The sequence below is a fragment of the Anoplophora glabripennis genome, unplaced genomic scaffold (assembly GCF_000390285.2).
Source record: "Anoplophora glabripennis isolate ALB-LARVAE unplaced genomic scaffold, Agla_2.0 scaffold22, whole genome shotgun sequence".
Taxonomy (NCBI): Eukaryota; Metazoa; Arthropoda; class Insecta; order Coleoptera; family Cerambycidae; genus Anoplophora; species Anoplophora glabripennis.
Genome location: NW_019416298.1, coordinates 1,196,601 through 1,211,711, shown reverse-complemented (window position 1 = coordinate 1,211,711; position 15,111 = coordinate 1,196,601). Strand labels below are relative to the sequence as shown.

At 32.9% G+C, this 15,111-nt stretch overlaps 4 protein-coding genes across 6 annotated transcripts; 2 read left to right on the top strand and 2 right to left on the bottom strand.

Moving 5' to 3' along the window:
- Positions 1–986: 986 nt before the first annotated feature.
- LOC108917300 (polyubiquitin-C) lies at positions 987–2,925 on the bottom strand. The gene is made up of 2 exons (XM_018723833.1): positions 2,835–2,925; positions 987–2,498 (listed from the first exon to the last, which is right to left on the bottom strand). The coding sequence occupies exon 2, from the start codon at positions 2,495–2,497 to the stop codon at positions 1,121–1,123; it is 1,377 nt and encodes a 458-aa protein (XP_018579349.1). The 5' UTR covers position 2,498; positions 2,835–2,925; the 3' UTR covers positions 987–1,120.
- Positions 2,926–4,963: 2,038 nt separating this feature from the next.
- Positions 4,964–8,779, bottom strand: LOC108917319 (3'-5' ssDNA/RNA exonuclease TatD). Of its 2 annotated transcripts, none has more exons than XM_018723864.2 (7): positions 8,676–8,779; positions 8,324–8,582; positions 8,176–8,274; positions 7,901–8,061; positions 7,663–7,846; positions 7,441–7,603; positions 4,964–5,639 (listed from the first exon to the last, which is right to left on the bottom strand). In XM_018723864.2, the coding sequence occupies exons 2-7, from the start codon at positions 8,472–8,474 to the stop codon at positions 5,480–5,482; spliced, it is 918 nt and encodes a 305-aa protein (XP_018579380.1). In that variant the 5' UTR covers positions 8,475–8,582; positions 8,676–8,779; the 3' UTR covers positions 4,964–5,479. The 2 variants fall into 2 exon arrangements, with proteins under 2 accessions (XP_018579380.1, XP_018579382.1); XM_018723866.1 differs by lacking the exon at positions 8,676–8,779 and having other exon boundaries at positions 8,324–8,478; positions 8,539–8,669.
- Positions 8,780–9,300: 521 nt separating this feature from the next.
- Positions 9,301–10,402, top strand: LOC108917275 (anamorsin homolog). Its single transcript, XM_018723784.1, has one exon. It carries the CDS (start codon positions 9,432–9,434, stop codon positions 10,182–10,184), a length of 753 nt encoding a protein of 250 aa, XP_018579300.1. The 5' UTR covers positions 9,301–9,431; the 3' UTR covers positions 10,185–10,402.
- A 1,926-nt stretch (positions 10,403–12,328) lies between these two features.
- On the top strand, positions 12,329–14,679 carry LOC108917278 (probable RNA-binding protein CG14230). 2 transcript variants are annotated; one of them, XM_018723788.1, is made up of 6 exons: positions 12,329–12,569; positions 12,633–13,372; positions 13,426–13,637; positions 13,696–13,961; positions 14,012–14,254; positions 14,309–14,679. In XM_018723788.1, exons 1-6 carry the CDS (start codon positions 12,371–12,373, stop codon positions 14,497–14,499), a joined length of 1,851 nt encoding a protein of 616 aa, XP_018579304.1. In that variant the 5' UTR covers positions 12,329–12,370; the 3' UTR covers positions 14,500–14,679. The 2 variants fall into 2 exon arrangements, with proteins under 2 accessions (XP_018579304.1, XP_018579303.1); XM_018723787.1 differs by having other exon boundaries at positions 12,624–13,372.
- Positions 14,680–15,111: the final 432 nt, after the last annotated feature.

Sequence of the window (15,111 nt, the reverse complement as noted above, 5' to 3'; positions counted from 1 at the left end):
AAGTTTTTGAGATTCGATGGGAATTAAATTAGAAAATTATTTTTTCCAAAGTAGTAGGCATGGACATAATAAATTGACAGCTGTCACTACAATACCACATTGTTTTCTACTGAAATTGATTAAGTAGTTTTTTCCTTGTCGTTATTTTTTAGAGAAGAGAATATCTTAATAAAAGGCTAAGAAAGTGCATCGAAGTTGCCGGTAATAATTTGTTAAGATATGCATAATAAAATCTTCAATTGCTGTAATGTTTGTCTTAATTCAGGCTTGGTATCTTAAGATCTGCCAATTTTCTAATTTAATCCCGCCGAATCTCAAAAACGGTTTACTTTATCGATTTGTAACTAGTACACCATTTTTATTTAGAATTGAACGTAGGTCAATAATTTGTAGTTAATTCAAAATTGTAAAATACAAAAAGATTTTTACATAGATAGTATAACTAGCGTCCTCTAGACGTTACCCCAACACTGCTTGCATATTCGTATTTACCTCCTCAAAAAACGTAAAACTACAAATATTCAAAACAATCGGTCCATACATACTTAAAATATAGATAAAAAAGGAAACTTTTTCAACTTTAACACCCTGTAGAACGAAAATGAGCAACAATTGATTAAGGCATGTTTGGCTCAGTTACTATATTTTGACGTTAATATGCCATCAAGCTGTGTAACATTAATAATGACTCACCCTGTATTTGTTCCACGTCAAAATTTTAAGTTTTCAATTTATTTAGTTTCTTCATGTAACTTTCGAAGAATTTTAAGAATTTTGATTTCAAAATTTCAACTTTAACACAACTTTATTATCTACAATTGAACTAATGTAAGTTTATCTATATCGCCCAGTTTTAATTATTGAAATAAAACACTAAAAAATTTAGGAAATTTCCATTTTCTTCACTTGAAATTTTTCTTTATTTCTACTTGAACTTTTGGAATTCAGCTTTATACTGGGTAAATGGTACAAATAAAAATCCAAACTTAACTAAACCTTTCCTTTATTACTCAAATTTTTACTCTGAAACTTAAAAATATAAAAAAATTCAGCCTTTTAAATAAAATGTGAAGAATACATTTATAGTTTGAAGTAAACATCGTATGTGTAATAAATAAGCCTATTGCTGCCCTCCACGGAGTCGAAGCACTAGATGGAGCGTCGACTCCTTCTGAATGTTATAGTCGGAAAGGGTACGACCGTCTTCCAGCTGCTTGCCGGCAAAGATCAACCTCTGCTGATCTGGGGGAATCCCCTCCTTGTCTTGGATTTTCGCTTTCACATTTTCGATGGTGTCAGATGGTTCGACTTCCAAAGTGATGGTCTTGCCGGTCAGGGTTTTCACGAAGATCTGCATGCCACCACGGAGACGCAGAACCAAGTGAAGGGTGGATTCTTTTTGGATATTGTAGTCGGAAAGGGTGCGTCCATCTTCTAGCTGCTTGCCGGCAAAAATAAGACGTTGCTGATCTGGGGGAATCCCTTCTTTGTCTTGGATTTTGGCCTTCACGTTCTCAATGGTATCGGACGGTTCAACCTCCAAGGTGATGGTCTTTCCCGTCAAGGTTTTGACAAAGATTTGCATTCCACCACGGAGACGTAGAACCAAGTGAAGGGTGGATTCTTTTTGGATATTGTAGTCAGAAAGGGTGCGTCCATCTTCTAGCTGCTTGCCGGCAAAAATAAGACGTTGCTGGTCTGGGGGAATCCCCTCCTTGTCTTGGATTTTGGCCTTGACGTTCTCAATGGTATCGGATGGTTCGACTTCCAGAGTGATGGTCTTTCCCGTCAAGGTTTTTACGAAGATCTGCATACCACCACGAAGACGGAGCACCAAGTGAAGGGTCGATTCTTTCTGAATATTATAGTCGGAGAGAGTGCGACCATCTTCTAGCTGTTTGCCGGCAAAAATAAGTCGTTGCTGGTCTGGGGGAATCCCTTCTTTGTCTTGAATTTTGGCCTTCACGTTTTCAATAGTATCGGACGGTTCGACCTCCAAGGTGATGGTCTTGCCCGTCAAGGTTTTTACAAAGATCTGCATACCACCACGTAGACGCAGAACCAAGTGAAGAGTAGATTCCTTCTGGATATTATAGTCGGAAAGTGTGCGTCCATCTTCTAGCTGCTTGCCGGCGAAAATAAGACGTTGCTGATCCGGAGGAATCCCTTCTTTGTCTTGGATTTTGGCCTTGACATTCTCGATGGTGTCAGATGGTTCGACTTCCAAAGTGATGGTTTTCCCCGTCAAGGTTTTCACGAAGATCTGCATGCCACCACGGAGACGGAGTACCAAGTGCAAGGTGGATTCCTTCTGGATGTTGTAGTCCGACAAGGTACGCCCGTCCTCCAACTGTTTGCCGGCGAAGATCAACCTCTGCTGATCGGGAGGGATGCCCTCTTTGTCCTGGATCTTGGCCTTCACGTTCTCGATGGTGTCGGACGGCTCCACCTCGAGGGTGATAGTTTTACCAGTCAGTGTCTTCACGAAGATCTGCATTCTGCAAAAAAAGAACGAGAATTTTGTCAATTTACGGATAACCTTTCTAGAACAAAGGAATCGTGACGTCAGTCAAGCTGTCGTAAACGTCCGCCATTTTGTGGTGCAAAAGTCGCGATAAAACTCAATTCATTTCGTGAATTTTGATAGGAAATGCGTCTTTATAAATTTAAAAAGAAACTCACTGCCTTAAAAATACGGTATACACGATAAATATCACTAATAAAAAATTTTGTTATATAAAACAAAGGAAAAGTTGCTTGGGATACCGACAACGCGAATTATTTCCATTTAGGTACTAAACGGATAAAATAAAAATAATATTGCATATGCATACCTGATATTTTATCACAAACACTAGTAAGAGAAAATCACAAATAGCTTTTGTATCACGCTTGTAACGTTTGCTGTCTACTGCTCGATCGCAACGCAAGTAATAAAAAGCTGACGTGGCCCTGACTTTTATACGATCAGCATCCCCCACCTCAATATAATCTAGAACCCAAAGTACACGTTCTAGATTTTTCTGTAGATAATTTGATCAAGAGGTATTTTATACAATATAGACATCGCTGTGAAAAATATATGAAAATATAAAGTAGATCTAGGTACTATATTAGCTAAATTTATTTTGCTATGGCCAAAAAATTAGCCAGAATGTTTAGGGAATTTTCGGTTTTTTCTTCGTTAGGTTGGCAGCGTAAATCACTATTATTTTGTCTGGCTGTTTTGTGTATCGATCAGCTGATTCATGTTTTGCGTTTTACTGTTTCTTGTTATCAATTTCCAGTTTTGCGTCATAGATTTTCCCATTACTATTCTCTTTAGTGGAACTACAGCATTAATTTGAGCGAGGAAAACGCAAAAAGAACCGAATTTAGAAAATAAACGTAAAAATTTCAATTTAAAAAATATACCTATTGTATGTGTGATATCTAATAAAACTATAATAATGAAATATAAATTGCAATATCGGTAAATATTTATTATAAATAAAAAAGTAATAGGTAGGTAATTGAAATCCATTAAAATTATATACCATACTACCAATTTCAAAGCTCATGACTAAAGTGATTGATATTTTTTTAATTGTAGATTTATTTTTTAATCTTCAGTAACGATAATAACGGAGAAATTTTCATTAAAAGTTCACTATCTAGATTCTAGAATATAGGCACATGATGCAAATTGAAGTGTCATTTGAACAATATTTTTTTTGACCATCATTTGTTATCAAATAAAAAGTGAAATTAAAGCTTATCTTCCCTTGCAAACAATATGCGCTGAAAATGAAACTTCTAATAAATTCAGCGTTATTAATAAATATCCATACAATAAAAAAAATACTCGTATGATTAGCTGTTCCTTGAAACAAATAAAAATCAATAAGTCTATACCTGCCTAGTATTAACATGATTACAGTTTACACAACAATTTACAATATTTCGTCAGAATTTGATTAAATTCACGACTAATTTCTGTTTGTATTTCTATCCACTAGATAGTGACGACTTGTGAGAATTAAATTCACATTTTGATAATAAAAATGATTTTTTGGAGAACCTTTGTGTTTTAAAAATTTCAAATATAGAAAATATAAATCGAAGTACCACCAACTTGAAATTTCGTAAAGGGTCGTTGTACATACATATAAGTACAGAGTACAGCCAAAATTTTATTGCAAAAAATAAAATAAAATTTATCTCTTTAGCGATGAGATGAAAACAATCAAATAAACTTCATATTCCGTATGACAAAAAAAACAAAATCTACAAAAAATAGCGAATTTCGCAACTGTTAAAACTTACCTTGAGAGAAATGTTGGAAAATGGCCTTCTGTAATTGAGTTTGCCTGCCTAGATTTCAACATTTCAAATATATAAAATCCAGCAAGCCATGGAAATTTTTTTCACCAATCAGTAAAGTGTCATTTCTGTATGAGAGCGCAACACTTAGTTTTTCATTCTGAGAATATTTTCTTAATAACGTTTTGTGGCATCTCATACAAAAGTAGCAATTTACTACTATAAACAGATTTTTTATTTCCAAGGCTTAGCGGATTCATTAAAAAAATCTCAACATATTTTGTTTCACAAGCCGGCCATTTTTCAAAATCAACATTTTTTTGTTTTTACAAGCGTCGTCTCATTTATCAGGACACACTGTACCTATGTGAAAACTTTTTTTATTATTTTCTTCATAATTTGATAGGGCAAAACAATATTTTTTACGAAATTTAAATTTTTTGTAGGTACAATAAAAAACAGTTTTCATCAGTCGCCATAGCTAATAATATATTTTATTTATTTCTCGTAGTTGTTGTAAATAATGAACTAAAAGTATTTAATTCCTATTTTTTTTCCAAAATTTTTTAAGTACCTACCTTTTAGTCAGCAGTTTATTACACCAAAAGCAGCAAAATTGGGTGAAAATGTGAAAAAAAAACATTAATTTGTATAATATATATTTATTTCATTTTTATATTTTATTTTCAATATATAAGGCACCGTTTTGCTTCATAACAAAAATCTAAAGGAATATCACAAACAGGCAACAATATATAATCTAAATGTATGAAATTTCCCGTACATGTATAAAAAATATACACCCTTTCGATTGCACAATCGTTAAAACTACTCGTTATCATGTCCCGAATTAAAAAAATAAAGCTTTACTAGAGACCACAATTTCTTTTCTCAACAACAAACATAATTGTCTTTAAAAGCATAAACAACGTCAAACAACACCTACGAATCCTGTACGTCGTCATTTGATAAAAATACTTGTCTTCGTAAATAAATATTCCCAAAAGCATATAAAAAAACATTTCGTCTACAAACTATGGCAATATTTAGCTAACTAAGCCTAGGATCCTCGAAAAATATACAAGGGTTACTTTCGCTTGATATGCAGTCGAATAATTGTTTCGATGAGCGGTTAGGAAATAAATAAAATTAAAAGGAAACGATACGCCACCGCCGATTACGAGAGACCGAACAGCTTCATGGCGTTGAAGGATGTCGCCAAAGCGACCTCTTCAGGCTTCTTCTTCATGAATGCGGCGATCATTTCTACTATGGCAGGCAAGGAGCAGGGTTCGTTCCGTTGGAAGGTACAGTAGCGATGGAGGAAAGTCATCGATCTGTAACATCGTTTACTTTCCACAGTAATTTACATCGATTAAATATGTGACTCTGTTGGCTTATGTTTCCCTACATGCTTTTGCTGTGTCGGTTCTTATGCGAAACACCCTGTATATATATTTTCATAATTTTAAGCCCATAACCTGACTATTATCTACCAACTGTAATTACTACCGTCGGTATTTTTTTAATTTTTCATCTTCAGGTGTTTCCAATACTGTTAAAAATTTTAAAACGAAACAAAAAGGTTTAAAACTTTGTATTAAAAAAAATCTGTATATAAATACGCTAATAACGCCACCTAGCCGGATTTCTAATCCTTAAATTCCTAAAATGATTTTCCCAAAAATCGTTTTTAAAAAAAATTATAGTAGGCCATGAATTGCTTACTAGATCATGGTAACTGGCAGGCAAGTATGTAGAAGGCTATTACATTAAATCAAAAAACAGTCGAATGTTGGTCCCAAAATATTTTTAGAGGTGGTAGATAGATATTATCAGGTATTTTCTTTTTTTCAGAAAATTGTATATATTTTTTTGAATTTATATTATGAAGATTAAAAAATAGAATGTTTATTTGAATTAAAATTTAAATAGTATTACTACAAAGAAAATTCAATTTTGTGAATAATCGCAATTTTTGAAAAATACTAAGTATCGGCATTTGTTTTTTATTCAAAATCTAGTAAAAACAATGTTAAAATGACGTAAAATCAAGAAAATTAAATAATTTATTTATAAATTAGAAATTTATAAATACACTAAGTTCTAGTTAGTTTAAAGTCTAAATAAATTTCTGTATTCTCTGGAACTCGTCACGCAATAAAATCTATTTTTACTCTATCACGTACTTGACATTGGATATTCCACTATCATCTAATAAACTTCTAGAATAAAAAGTCTGTGGCTCAAATTATTAGTACTAATAAGATAACAGGTAACGATAAAATAAAATTTCCACAAAAACAAAGCCTTTATCTGTATTACCCGGATATTTTTTTAAATAAACAGATATAATGAACCCTAGTGAGAAATATACAAACACGAATTCTTGGAATCAAGGTCACGCTCAACAGGAAAATTAATTTTCTAAAAATAAATTATACTGCGTCAATTTCCTGGAACGTGCTTTGTGATGTCACAAAACCAAAAATTTTAAATCTATGCCAAGATGCTATTTTAACACATGATCTACATTTTAATGACAAGATTTATTTTCAATATGCCACGAAGTTTTAGATAATAAAATCTCGCGCAGTATGAAAAATCTTACAATTAAACAAACCAATCGAATAGACTAGACTACTTCAATAAACAATCAGTCCTTATCTGCGACCTTTTAAAAAACTGTTTAACGTACTCAAAAATGTATAAATTGCGCAACAATAGAATTTCGACATAGTTAATTGATAAAATTAAAATAAGGAAGGAAAATTACTGATATATGAACATTTTTATGATACAATAAAACCAATATTATTTTATTATCAAATTGATTGTTAATAAAATATTTTTTCACTGTTTTATTCCTTTATACGGAAAATTACAAAATTGAACTGAAATTTTACACATTTTATTTGAAATAAACAATAAAGTCGCGAATTATACCATATTCTACCTACTCCCATCTTAAATATTGTTGTTCGTTTATTGTAAACAATCCAAAATAATGTTAAATCCAGGTACATTACGGTATGTGGCTTAGCTTCAGTGTTAAGGTACGCTATTACCCGATAAGAACTATTTTCTATGGCCAAAAAACCCAAAAAACTCAAAGTAAATGACAACTAGTGTACTCACCTTTCTGTTAGACCGTCTTTAACGTGAATAGGTAATTTGGAGGCACGAGTGTTAGGGTACATGAAGGGGGCATCGGTTTCGACCACGAGTCGGTCTAAAGGCACAGAACCGTCTTCCAGAAGTTTCCGGACCCCTGTATCTGACTTGTCTTTACATAAGTAACCTAAAAAAACCCAAGTAACTTTATCTACGCCGACTGTCATGTTTCTTTCCATCTATTACCTGTTAATCCTATGTAAAACCCTTTGTCGAGATAAGCAAGGGCGTGTTCTGAACTTCCGGTAAAACAGTGAACTAGAACTGGGGGTAGTTTCCCTTTAAAATCGTCCAAAATTCGAAGTAGATCTTCGTGAGCATCTCTCTCATGCACAAATAAGGGCTTGTTCAGTTCGATGGCTAATTCGATCTAAAATACATGATATTAAATGTAGAGAATGGAGCATTATTACAGGTTGTTTACGTGTTTCCTAAAAACCATCCTTTGATCTTCTGGTTCTGAAAAATTCCTGTTGTAGTCTAATCCGCATTCGCCGATGGCTACACATTCCGGATTTTCGGCTAAACGTCGGAGTTCCTCCCAAGTTTCGTCTGTATATGATTTGGCATCGTGTGGATGAATTCCTTTTAAATTTAGCACATTACAATAAATGATAACACAGTAAACATATGGATATGCCATTTCATCATACACACTGGAGTTCGAGCCTATTTTAAAACAATATTATTTGGGGTTACCTGCTGTGGAATATAGCGTATTAGGATAAATCCTGGTCAATCTCAAAGCTTCTTTGCTCGCTTTTACAGAAGTGCCAGTAACCATAATTTTTTGTACACCTAGAAACATCCAATTAAACATTTATCAGTGAAAATATTAAGACATTACCTGAATCTTTGGCTCTCTGTATTACAGAGTCCAAATCTCTGCTGTACTTCTTGTTGGTCAAATTTGCACCGACATCGATAAGAATATAATTTTCGTAACATGCTTTCATAATCATATTTTCATCAGAATTTTGATCTACTTGTTCTGCCATACTGCTAAATTATGCAATTTCATTTAAAAACTTGTGTTTGAGTGAGGAAATTATTAAATATAACCTTATTAAAATTTATTGGTCATTTGTCATCTTGCTCAAATTAAACTGAAAAATAAACAGTTGTTTACCATCTTTTGACCTTGACAACGTGTACTAAACTAATATCGGGAAGCAGTTATTGAAAAATTGATTTCATACTTGCACTTTTCATTTTTGATGTGTGATTTGTTTTTATAGGTTCTTATCTCATTTGGTGGTAATTAATTTATATTTGTGAATCACTGATGAATCACTGATAATGGATATAATTTCAAAGAGAGCCAGCAGAGGTATCGCCTCGTGAGTCATGACTGATGAGGCGACGTATTTTTGCTGCATTGAGGCGATGTTACGTCATCATTAAATTTAATCGCATTCCAGTTAAAAAAAAAATTCGTTTCTCTCCTCTCATATTATTCTAATCAGCTGTGATCAGCCGTAAGATTTTTTTCCAAAATAGAATATAAATTCCTTTCCTTAGAGCGGATAACATAATTCCATGAGTTCACGATTTAAAATCCAATTTAAATTGATAAATTCAATACAAGTATAAATATTCAAATACTACTTATGTTACTTAATCCAACTACATAAGTTACTTGCATAAATTATTATTTTCAAAGTTTATGCATTGCTTACATTTATAATAGTTTGCAAATTCTGTCTAATAAAGGCGGATTCTGTCTATCCAATTTGGGAAAAAACGTGCTAATCAGCCTACGTGACCATCGATATCGAAGTACGTGACGTTATACATGAAATAGTCGGGCACATAAAGGTAATTCGTTAGCTTTGTTGGTTTGAGAAGTCGCGTTGTTACAAATTGTACTGTGGTAATAGGTTATGTACAATAGGTTAAAAAAAATTATCAAGTAATTTTTAAACATTGTCCCTATTTTCACAAAATCGGAGAAAATGGACTTCATAAAACAACTTCCAAAGTCAAATTCCTTGTTGGTTTTGTGCTCAGAAAGTGACTTAGAAGGATTTAAAAAAGAAACGAATGAATTTGACAAGGCCATAATTACAACATTAAAGAATCTCTCGAGTATTCAGAATGATTCAGCAAATGTAGTTGTTTCAAATTTGCCAGAAAAGGAATTCAACAAGGAAACTTTGAAAAAGTTATTGAATATATTGAAACCTGGCGGCGAATTATTCCTTTCTCAACAGACTAATGTAGAACGTATCAAGTTTGAACTTATCACAAATGGCTTTATGAATGTTGAAGTAACAGAAGGTAACATAAGGGCAGTAAAACCGACATTCCAAGTAGGCTCTTCGGCGTCTTTAGTTTTACCAAAAAGAGCGCCAGGTGTTTGGAAAATAGACGATTCGTTAGATGAAGATATTGAAACCATTGATCCCGACGACTTGTTAGATGAAGATGATTTGAAAAAACCAGATCCTACGTCACTCCGAGTGTGCGGCACTACGGGCAAACGCAAGGCTTGTAAAGACTGTTCGTGTGGATTGGCTGAAGAATTAAAAGCGGAGGTGAAGACAGGCAAAATAATTGACACCGTTGATAATCCGAAATCCTCTTGTGGCAGCTGCTATTTAGGCGACGCATTTAGATGTGCTTCTTGTCCATATCTGGGGATGCCTGCGTTTAAGCCTGGAGAGAAAATCCAGTTGATGGGCAATCAGCTACAGGCTGATTTGTAATGTGGTTATCTTATTTTACAATCTTAATTTATTTGGGATTAAATTAGTTTCATCACAGAAATGATAATTGCTTAGCTGTAAAATTAGAAAATAACGCAACTTGACTTTTTTTAAAGGTGAATAATGAGTATCAAATATTTGCTAAATAAAATTGTTCCATAAATATGTAGTACTAATTTATGACATGCGTTTTGTTGTTGTACAATGAGTCTCGTCATCAGAAGCCAGTATAGATGCAGAGTTTAAACAAAATAAATATAAACATGTTACGTATTCCCTGAGTTAATAACTGGTTATTTTCTAGATGCTGTTGCGGGTACATATATTTAAAGTACGATACAATGGTTTTTTTGCCCTGAAATGGCACTTTGACATGTCAATTTGTGCTATTAAATAAAAAAGCACTAATTTAATTGTGGTGGTATAGATAGAAATATTGAGGTATTGTGTAGTAAATTGCTCAAAATATGCGAAATTAATCAATTGCCTAAAGATTTATTAAAAATTCCAACTTATATTTCAATGTTTTGCCTCAAAATGACAGTTCACTATGGTATTTTATCAATAGGTTTTTTTCGCGAGTGAAGTGTGAATGAGTGAAGAGATTTAAACTATACAATATGACAACTAAGATCAAAAGAAATAGAAATATTAACAAATTAGATTATGGAGGGTAGAGGAAGCAGGATTCTCCTCTGGTTGTATGTAAAAAGTGCCCAAAAAAATTAAAATTTAAAATAGAGTATAATTAAGGTGACGCTACTGTAGTTGAAAGTTGAAGTCTCACATTTGAAAGGAATTCATCCAATCTGATCCATACCATCAATCACTTTTATCGCCAATCAGATCTACCCTGGTTCCTCACTAACGTTATTCTGGCTTTTTTTTGAACTACGCGTTTAAGCGGACAATTTTACAGCTAGGCTAATGCTCCATAAGAGAGAATTTTCCTTACCTCTACCTCCTATAAGTTATATTCACAGATTAGAAAGCCGTCATATTTTATCCCATTGCGAAATTGCGAATTTCGTTGTAGTATAAAACAGTCTTAACGCTGCTGTTGTAATTTTTCTAAATCCCGTTATCTTTAGGCGATGATATAAATATTGGTAGGTGTGGAAATCATAAAAAGAGTTTGTGAAAATGTGCCTAAGGCCCATGCATCCGAAATCCGACGATACGAAGGTCCGAAAGTGTTCCTATTGGTTAATATACATTCAAATTTTTACCGCTCATTTTCATCAAAAATTTTTAAAATTCATACGACGTCGGAAAAAGTAGAAATAGTTTTAACTTTTATCGGAAATCGTTTGTTTTTTTACCTCACTTTTTAAGTTTTTAACATACTATGATTGTTATTTGATATATTTACAGTCAAATAAATGTTATATTATAATGTCGAATGTACAAAATATAATACTACGTATATTTTCAGTTATAATATCACAAGAGCATAGAAAATATTCGATTATACTTCCGAGTCACGAGACGTATTCAGTTATAATATCACAAGAGCATAGAAAATATTCGATTATACTTCCGAGTCACGAGACGTATTCTGCGAAACACCACGACAGCGTAGCTGGAGTGGTGTTTTAAGGATATACGGCGAGTGAGGAGGTTAGTATAATCGAATATTTTCGTTTGCTCGAGTGGTATTCGATACGATTATATAATTCAGAGCTTGAACCGAACCGTTCCATTTTTTTTTTTGACGTTTATTGACAAATGTTAAAAATATCGTTACCATGACATAGTTCACATTGTTGGAGGAGGCGAAACACCAAAACGGTTATACGACGTTGTCAAGAGTATAATCGCTTATCAATACATAGTAACTACGTAAAATTTGTAATTGCTATTGGCTAAATTTCTAATGAATTATATAATCTTATACTTATGGTTGTCACTTGAAAATGTTTCACCTTCATCTTATAATAAATTCCATGGTTCTATACTTGATTTCTATGAGATTAATTTCGGATGCATGCGAATTATAATAATATCATTCGTAGGAATTAAAATATTTTCGGATATCGTACATCGGATTTCGGATGCATGGGACACCGGAATATTATCATTCGTACGAATTAAAATATTATGTCAAAGTAGTTTTTGGCAGAAGAAGACGAATATAACCTTAACAATTTACACATGTCTACTACATTTTAATTTTAATCCACAAAATGAAACTGGAAAATAAACGTATCTTTATAAGTAATTTGCCAGAAACTGTTACACCAGACGAACTGAAAAATTGTGCAAAAAATTATGGAAATGTGACGTCGGTGGAAATTAAAGAACGCAAGGAACTGGGACTAAAAAACGATTCGTTATTTTTTGCGTATATAAACGTTGAAATAGACGATAGAAGTTTACAGCAATGTAAGTACCAGTTGAGACTTAAAACATGTGTGAATTACAGTTGTTATTTTTAAGGTTTTAAAGATTTCGCTAATGGAAAATGTATGGGACAACGTATTGTTTTGCAAGTTGCTAGAGAAAGTTTCTTGGATCGTTTAAAAAGGGAACGCGAGGAAAAAGGCGACCCTCAGAAAGTTATAAATGTTTTAAATTCTTCTGGAGCTCAACAAAGTACTATAAAGCTAAACCAGACTAGTAGTTCAAAAATAGAAGAAAAGAAAAAACACACATCTAAAAAGATCAAAAGGGAACAGAGTGAGTCTTCTTCTACTGAAGATGAGAAGAAAGTTCCTAAACGGTCTAAGAATGATGTAATAAGTAAATTAAATAATGAAGAAGAGATTTCCCATGATACAGATGAAATTGTAGGTTTTGTTATTAAGAACAACAAAGGTAAAACTGTTGATAAAAATGGTTTGAAAATAGAATCAGTAGGTAAAAGTCCAATATTGAGAATAGATAAATTAAAACGTAAACCCGAAATTAACTCATCAGAAGCAAATTTAAAAAGATTGCAGTCTCTTAGTAATTTGAAGAAATCTTATAAAAGTCAAAAGTCTTTGATACAACAGTCCTTGTCAAAGATCGATAACGTTCCTAATAAAAAAATAATTTTTGATGAGACAGAAAATGTCAATACCGATGAGTTAAATCATACAGGTACAAATTCAAAAAAGTCTCTTTTTGATGACGAACTCCAAGAAGATGATTTTGAACCTAATTTTGAAATCAAAGAACAATTTCAGGGCGAAAAGGGGCAAAAGGTATAACGTCCTCTTAATTGTAAAGTAGATAATCAAAAATATATATTTTTTAGTTATTGGAACTTCAAACGAGATACAAAAATGACAAACGCTTCGTTTTGGACTCAAGATTTTTGGATGAAAATGGAGACGAGAAAGAGGCCGACGATCATTTGGAGAACAAGGAAGAAGTATCTTTAGAAGACGAGAAGAAGAAAGAATATCAAATTTTGGAGCAAATTTTGGGAAAAAAGGTGGTACCAAAACAAAAAGCAGAATCGGGAAGGTAATATTGTCACTACTATTTAATTCACAATTGTATTTATTTATATTTGTAACGACAGTCAGAGGAAAGTTATGTTACGATTCGACCCGACACAACCTGAACATTCTAAATTCGAATTAAAGAATGAGGCGAAAAAGGAGAAAAAGAGAAGGAAAAGGGAGAATTCCGAAACCGATGTACTAAACGAAAAGAAGCAAGAAGAAAAAGAAGTGCCGGAAGTATCAAAAGAAGTATTTTATAAGGTCACGGACGATTTGAAAGACAGCTTGAAAGAGAAACACGAGTTTAGTTTGTTGAGCATGTTTGGCAAAGCAGACGAAGAAGGTAAATAAATAAAATACTTGTGTAAGCGTCGTTCTAATGATTTTTTGTAGAACAAGTTAAGGAAGAGGAAGAAACTACGAAACAAATCTCTAGCGGTACCAATAAATTTATGCAAGAAAAAAATCCATTTCGATACGACTCCTCTGACGACGAAAATGAAACCGAAGACGTACCCAACAAGGAAGACGCACAACAAAATGAAAAACCTTTAGAAACTCAAGCTAGAACTAACGCGAGAAATACATTTTGGTCGGAGCCATTCTTCTTTACCGATGACGACTATCGGTTGCAAGGTACAGTCATTCCAAAGCGTTAATTTCCAACGTATTTTAAATTATTCTTTGCAGAAGGAGTTGATTTTATCGAAAAAATGAGTACCAAGGAGGACAACGACTTTACAAAGTTAAGGAGAGACTTGAAAGGAATCGTAAAAGCGAAAGTGAGGAATAACCAGAGGAAAAACAGGCCGTTCAAGAAGAAACTGGGTGGTAGTAAAAAGAAGAAAATGTTGAGGATTAAGAGAGCTCTCAAAAGGTAGTGATAGTGATGGAGAAATGAAGAGGACTGGCGAAGAAATTACGAAAGCAGTAGATTTTCTTTTCTACAGAATATAAAGAGAAAATATGTAATTATGAATTAAACTTTACTATTTTATATACATGTATATATTTATTTCTAAGAAATACTTTAAAATTACTATTTTGTGGTAATTATATTAATTGCGTATTATTATTGTGATTACTATTACATAAAATAAACAAATACATTGAAATCATCGTGTATATTTTTTTAAACATTAATTTTTACTTTATTGTTGCTGTTAATGAATTAGGTATTTAATATACAGGGTGTATCTAAATAACACCGAAAAAATTCAAGGGGCGATTCTCCGATGAAAATTAATAGGGGTCTTTGGTATAAAATTTTTTGAAAAAACCCTCCCCTGAAAAGTTACGCCCCTCCTAAAATTACAAAAAAAAATTGTTTTTCTTTTTTATCTTCCACGTACATCAAGCTAAAGAAACCAAACTTGGTGAACATTATCTGTCAATAAAACTACACTTTTTGAAATTTTTTCAACCCTGAACTATTTTTGTAAGGGGTTGAAATAATCAACCCCTATGACATTTTTTCTTATAATTTTTTTTTC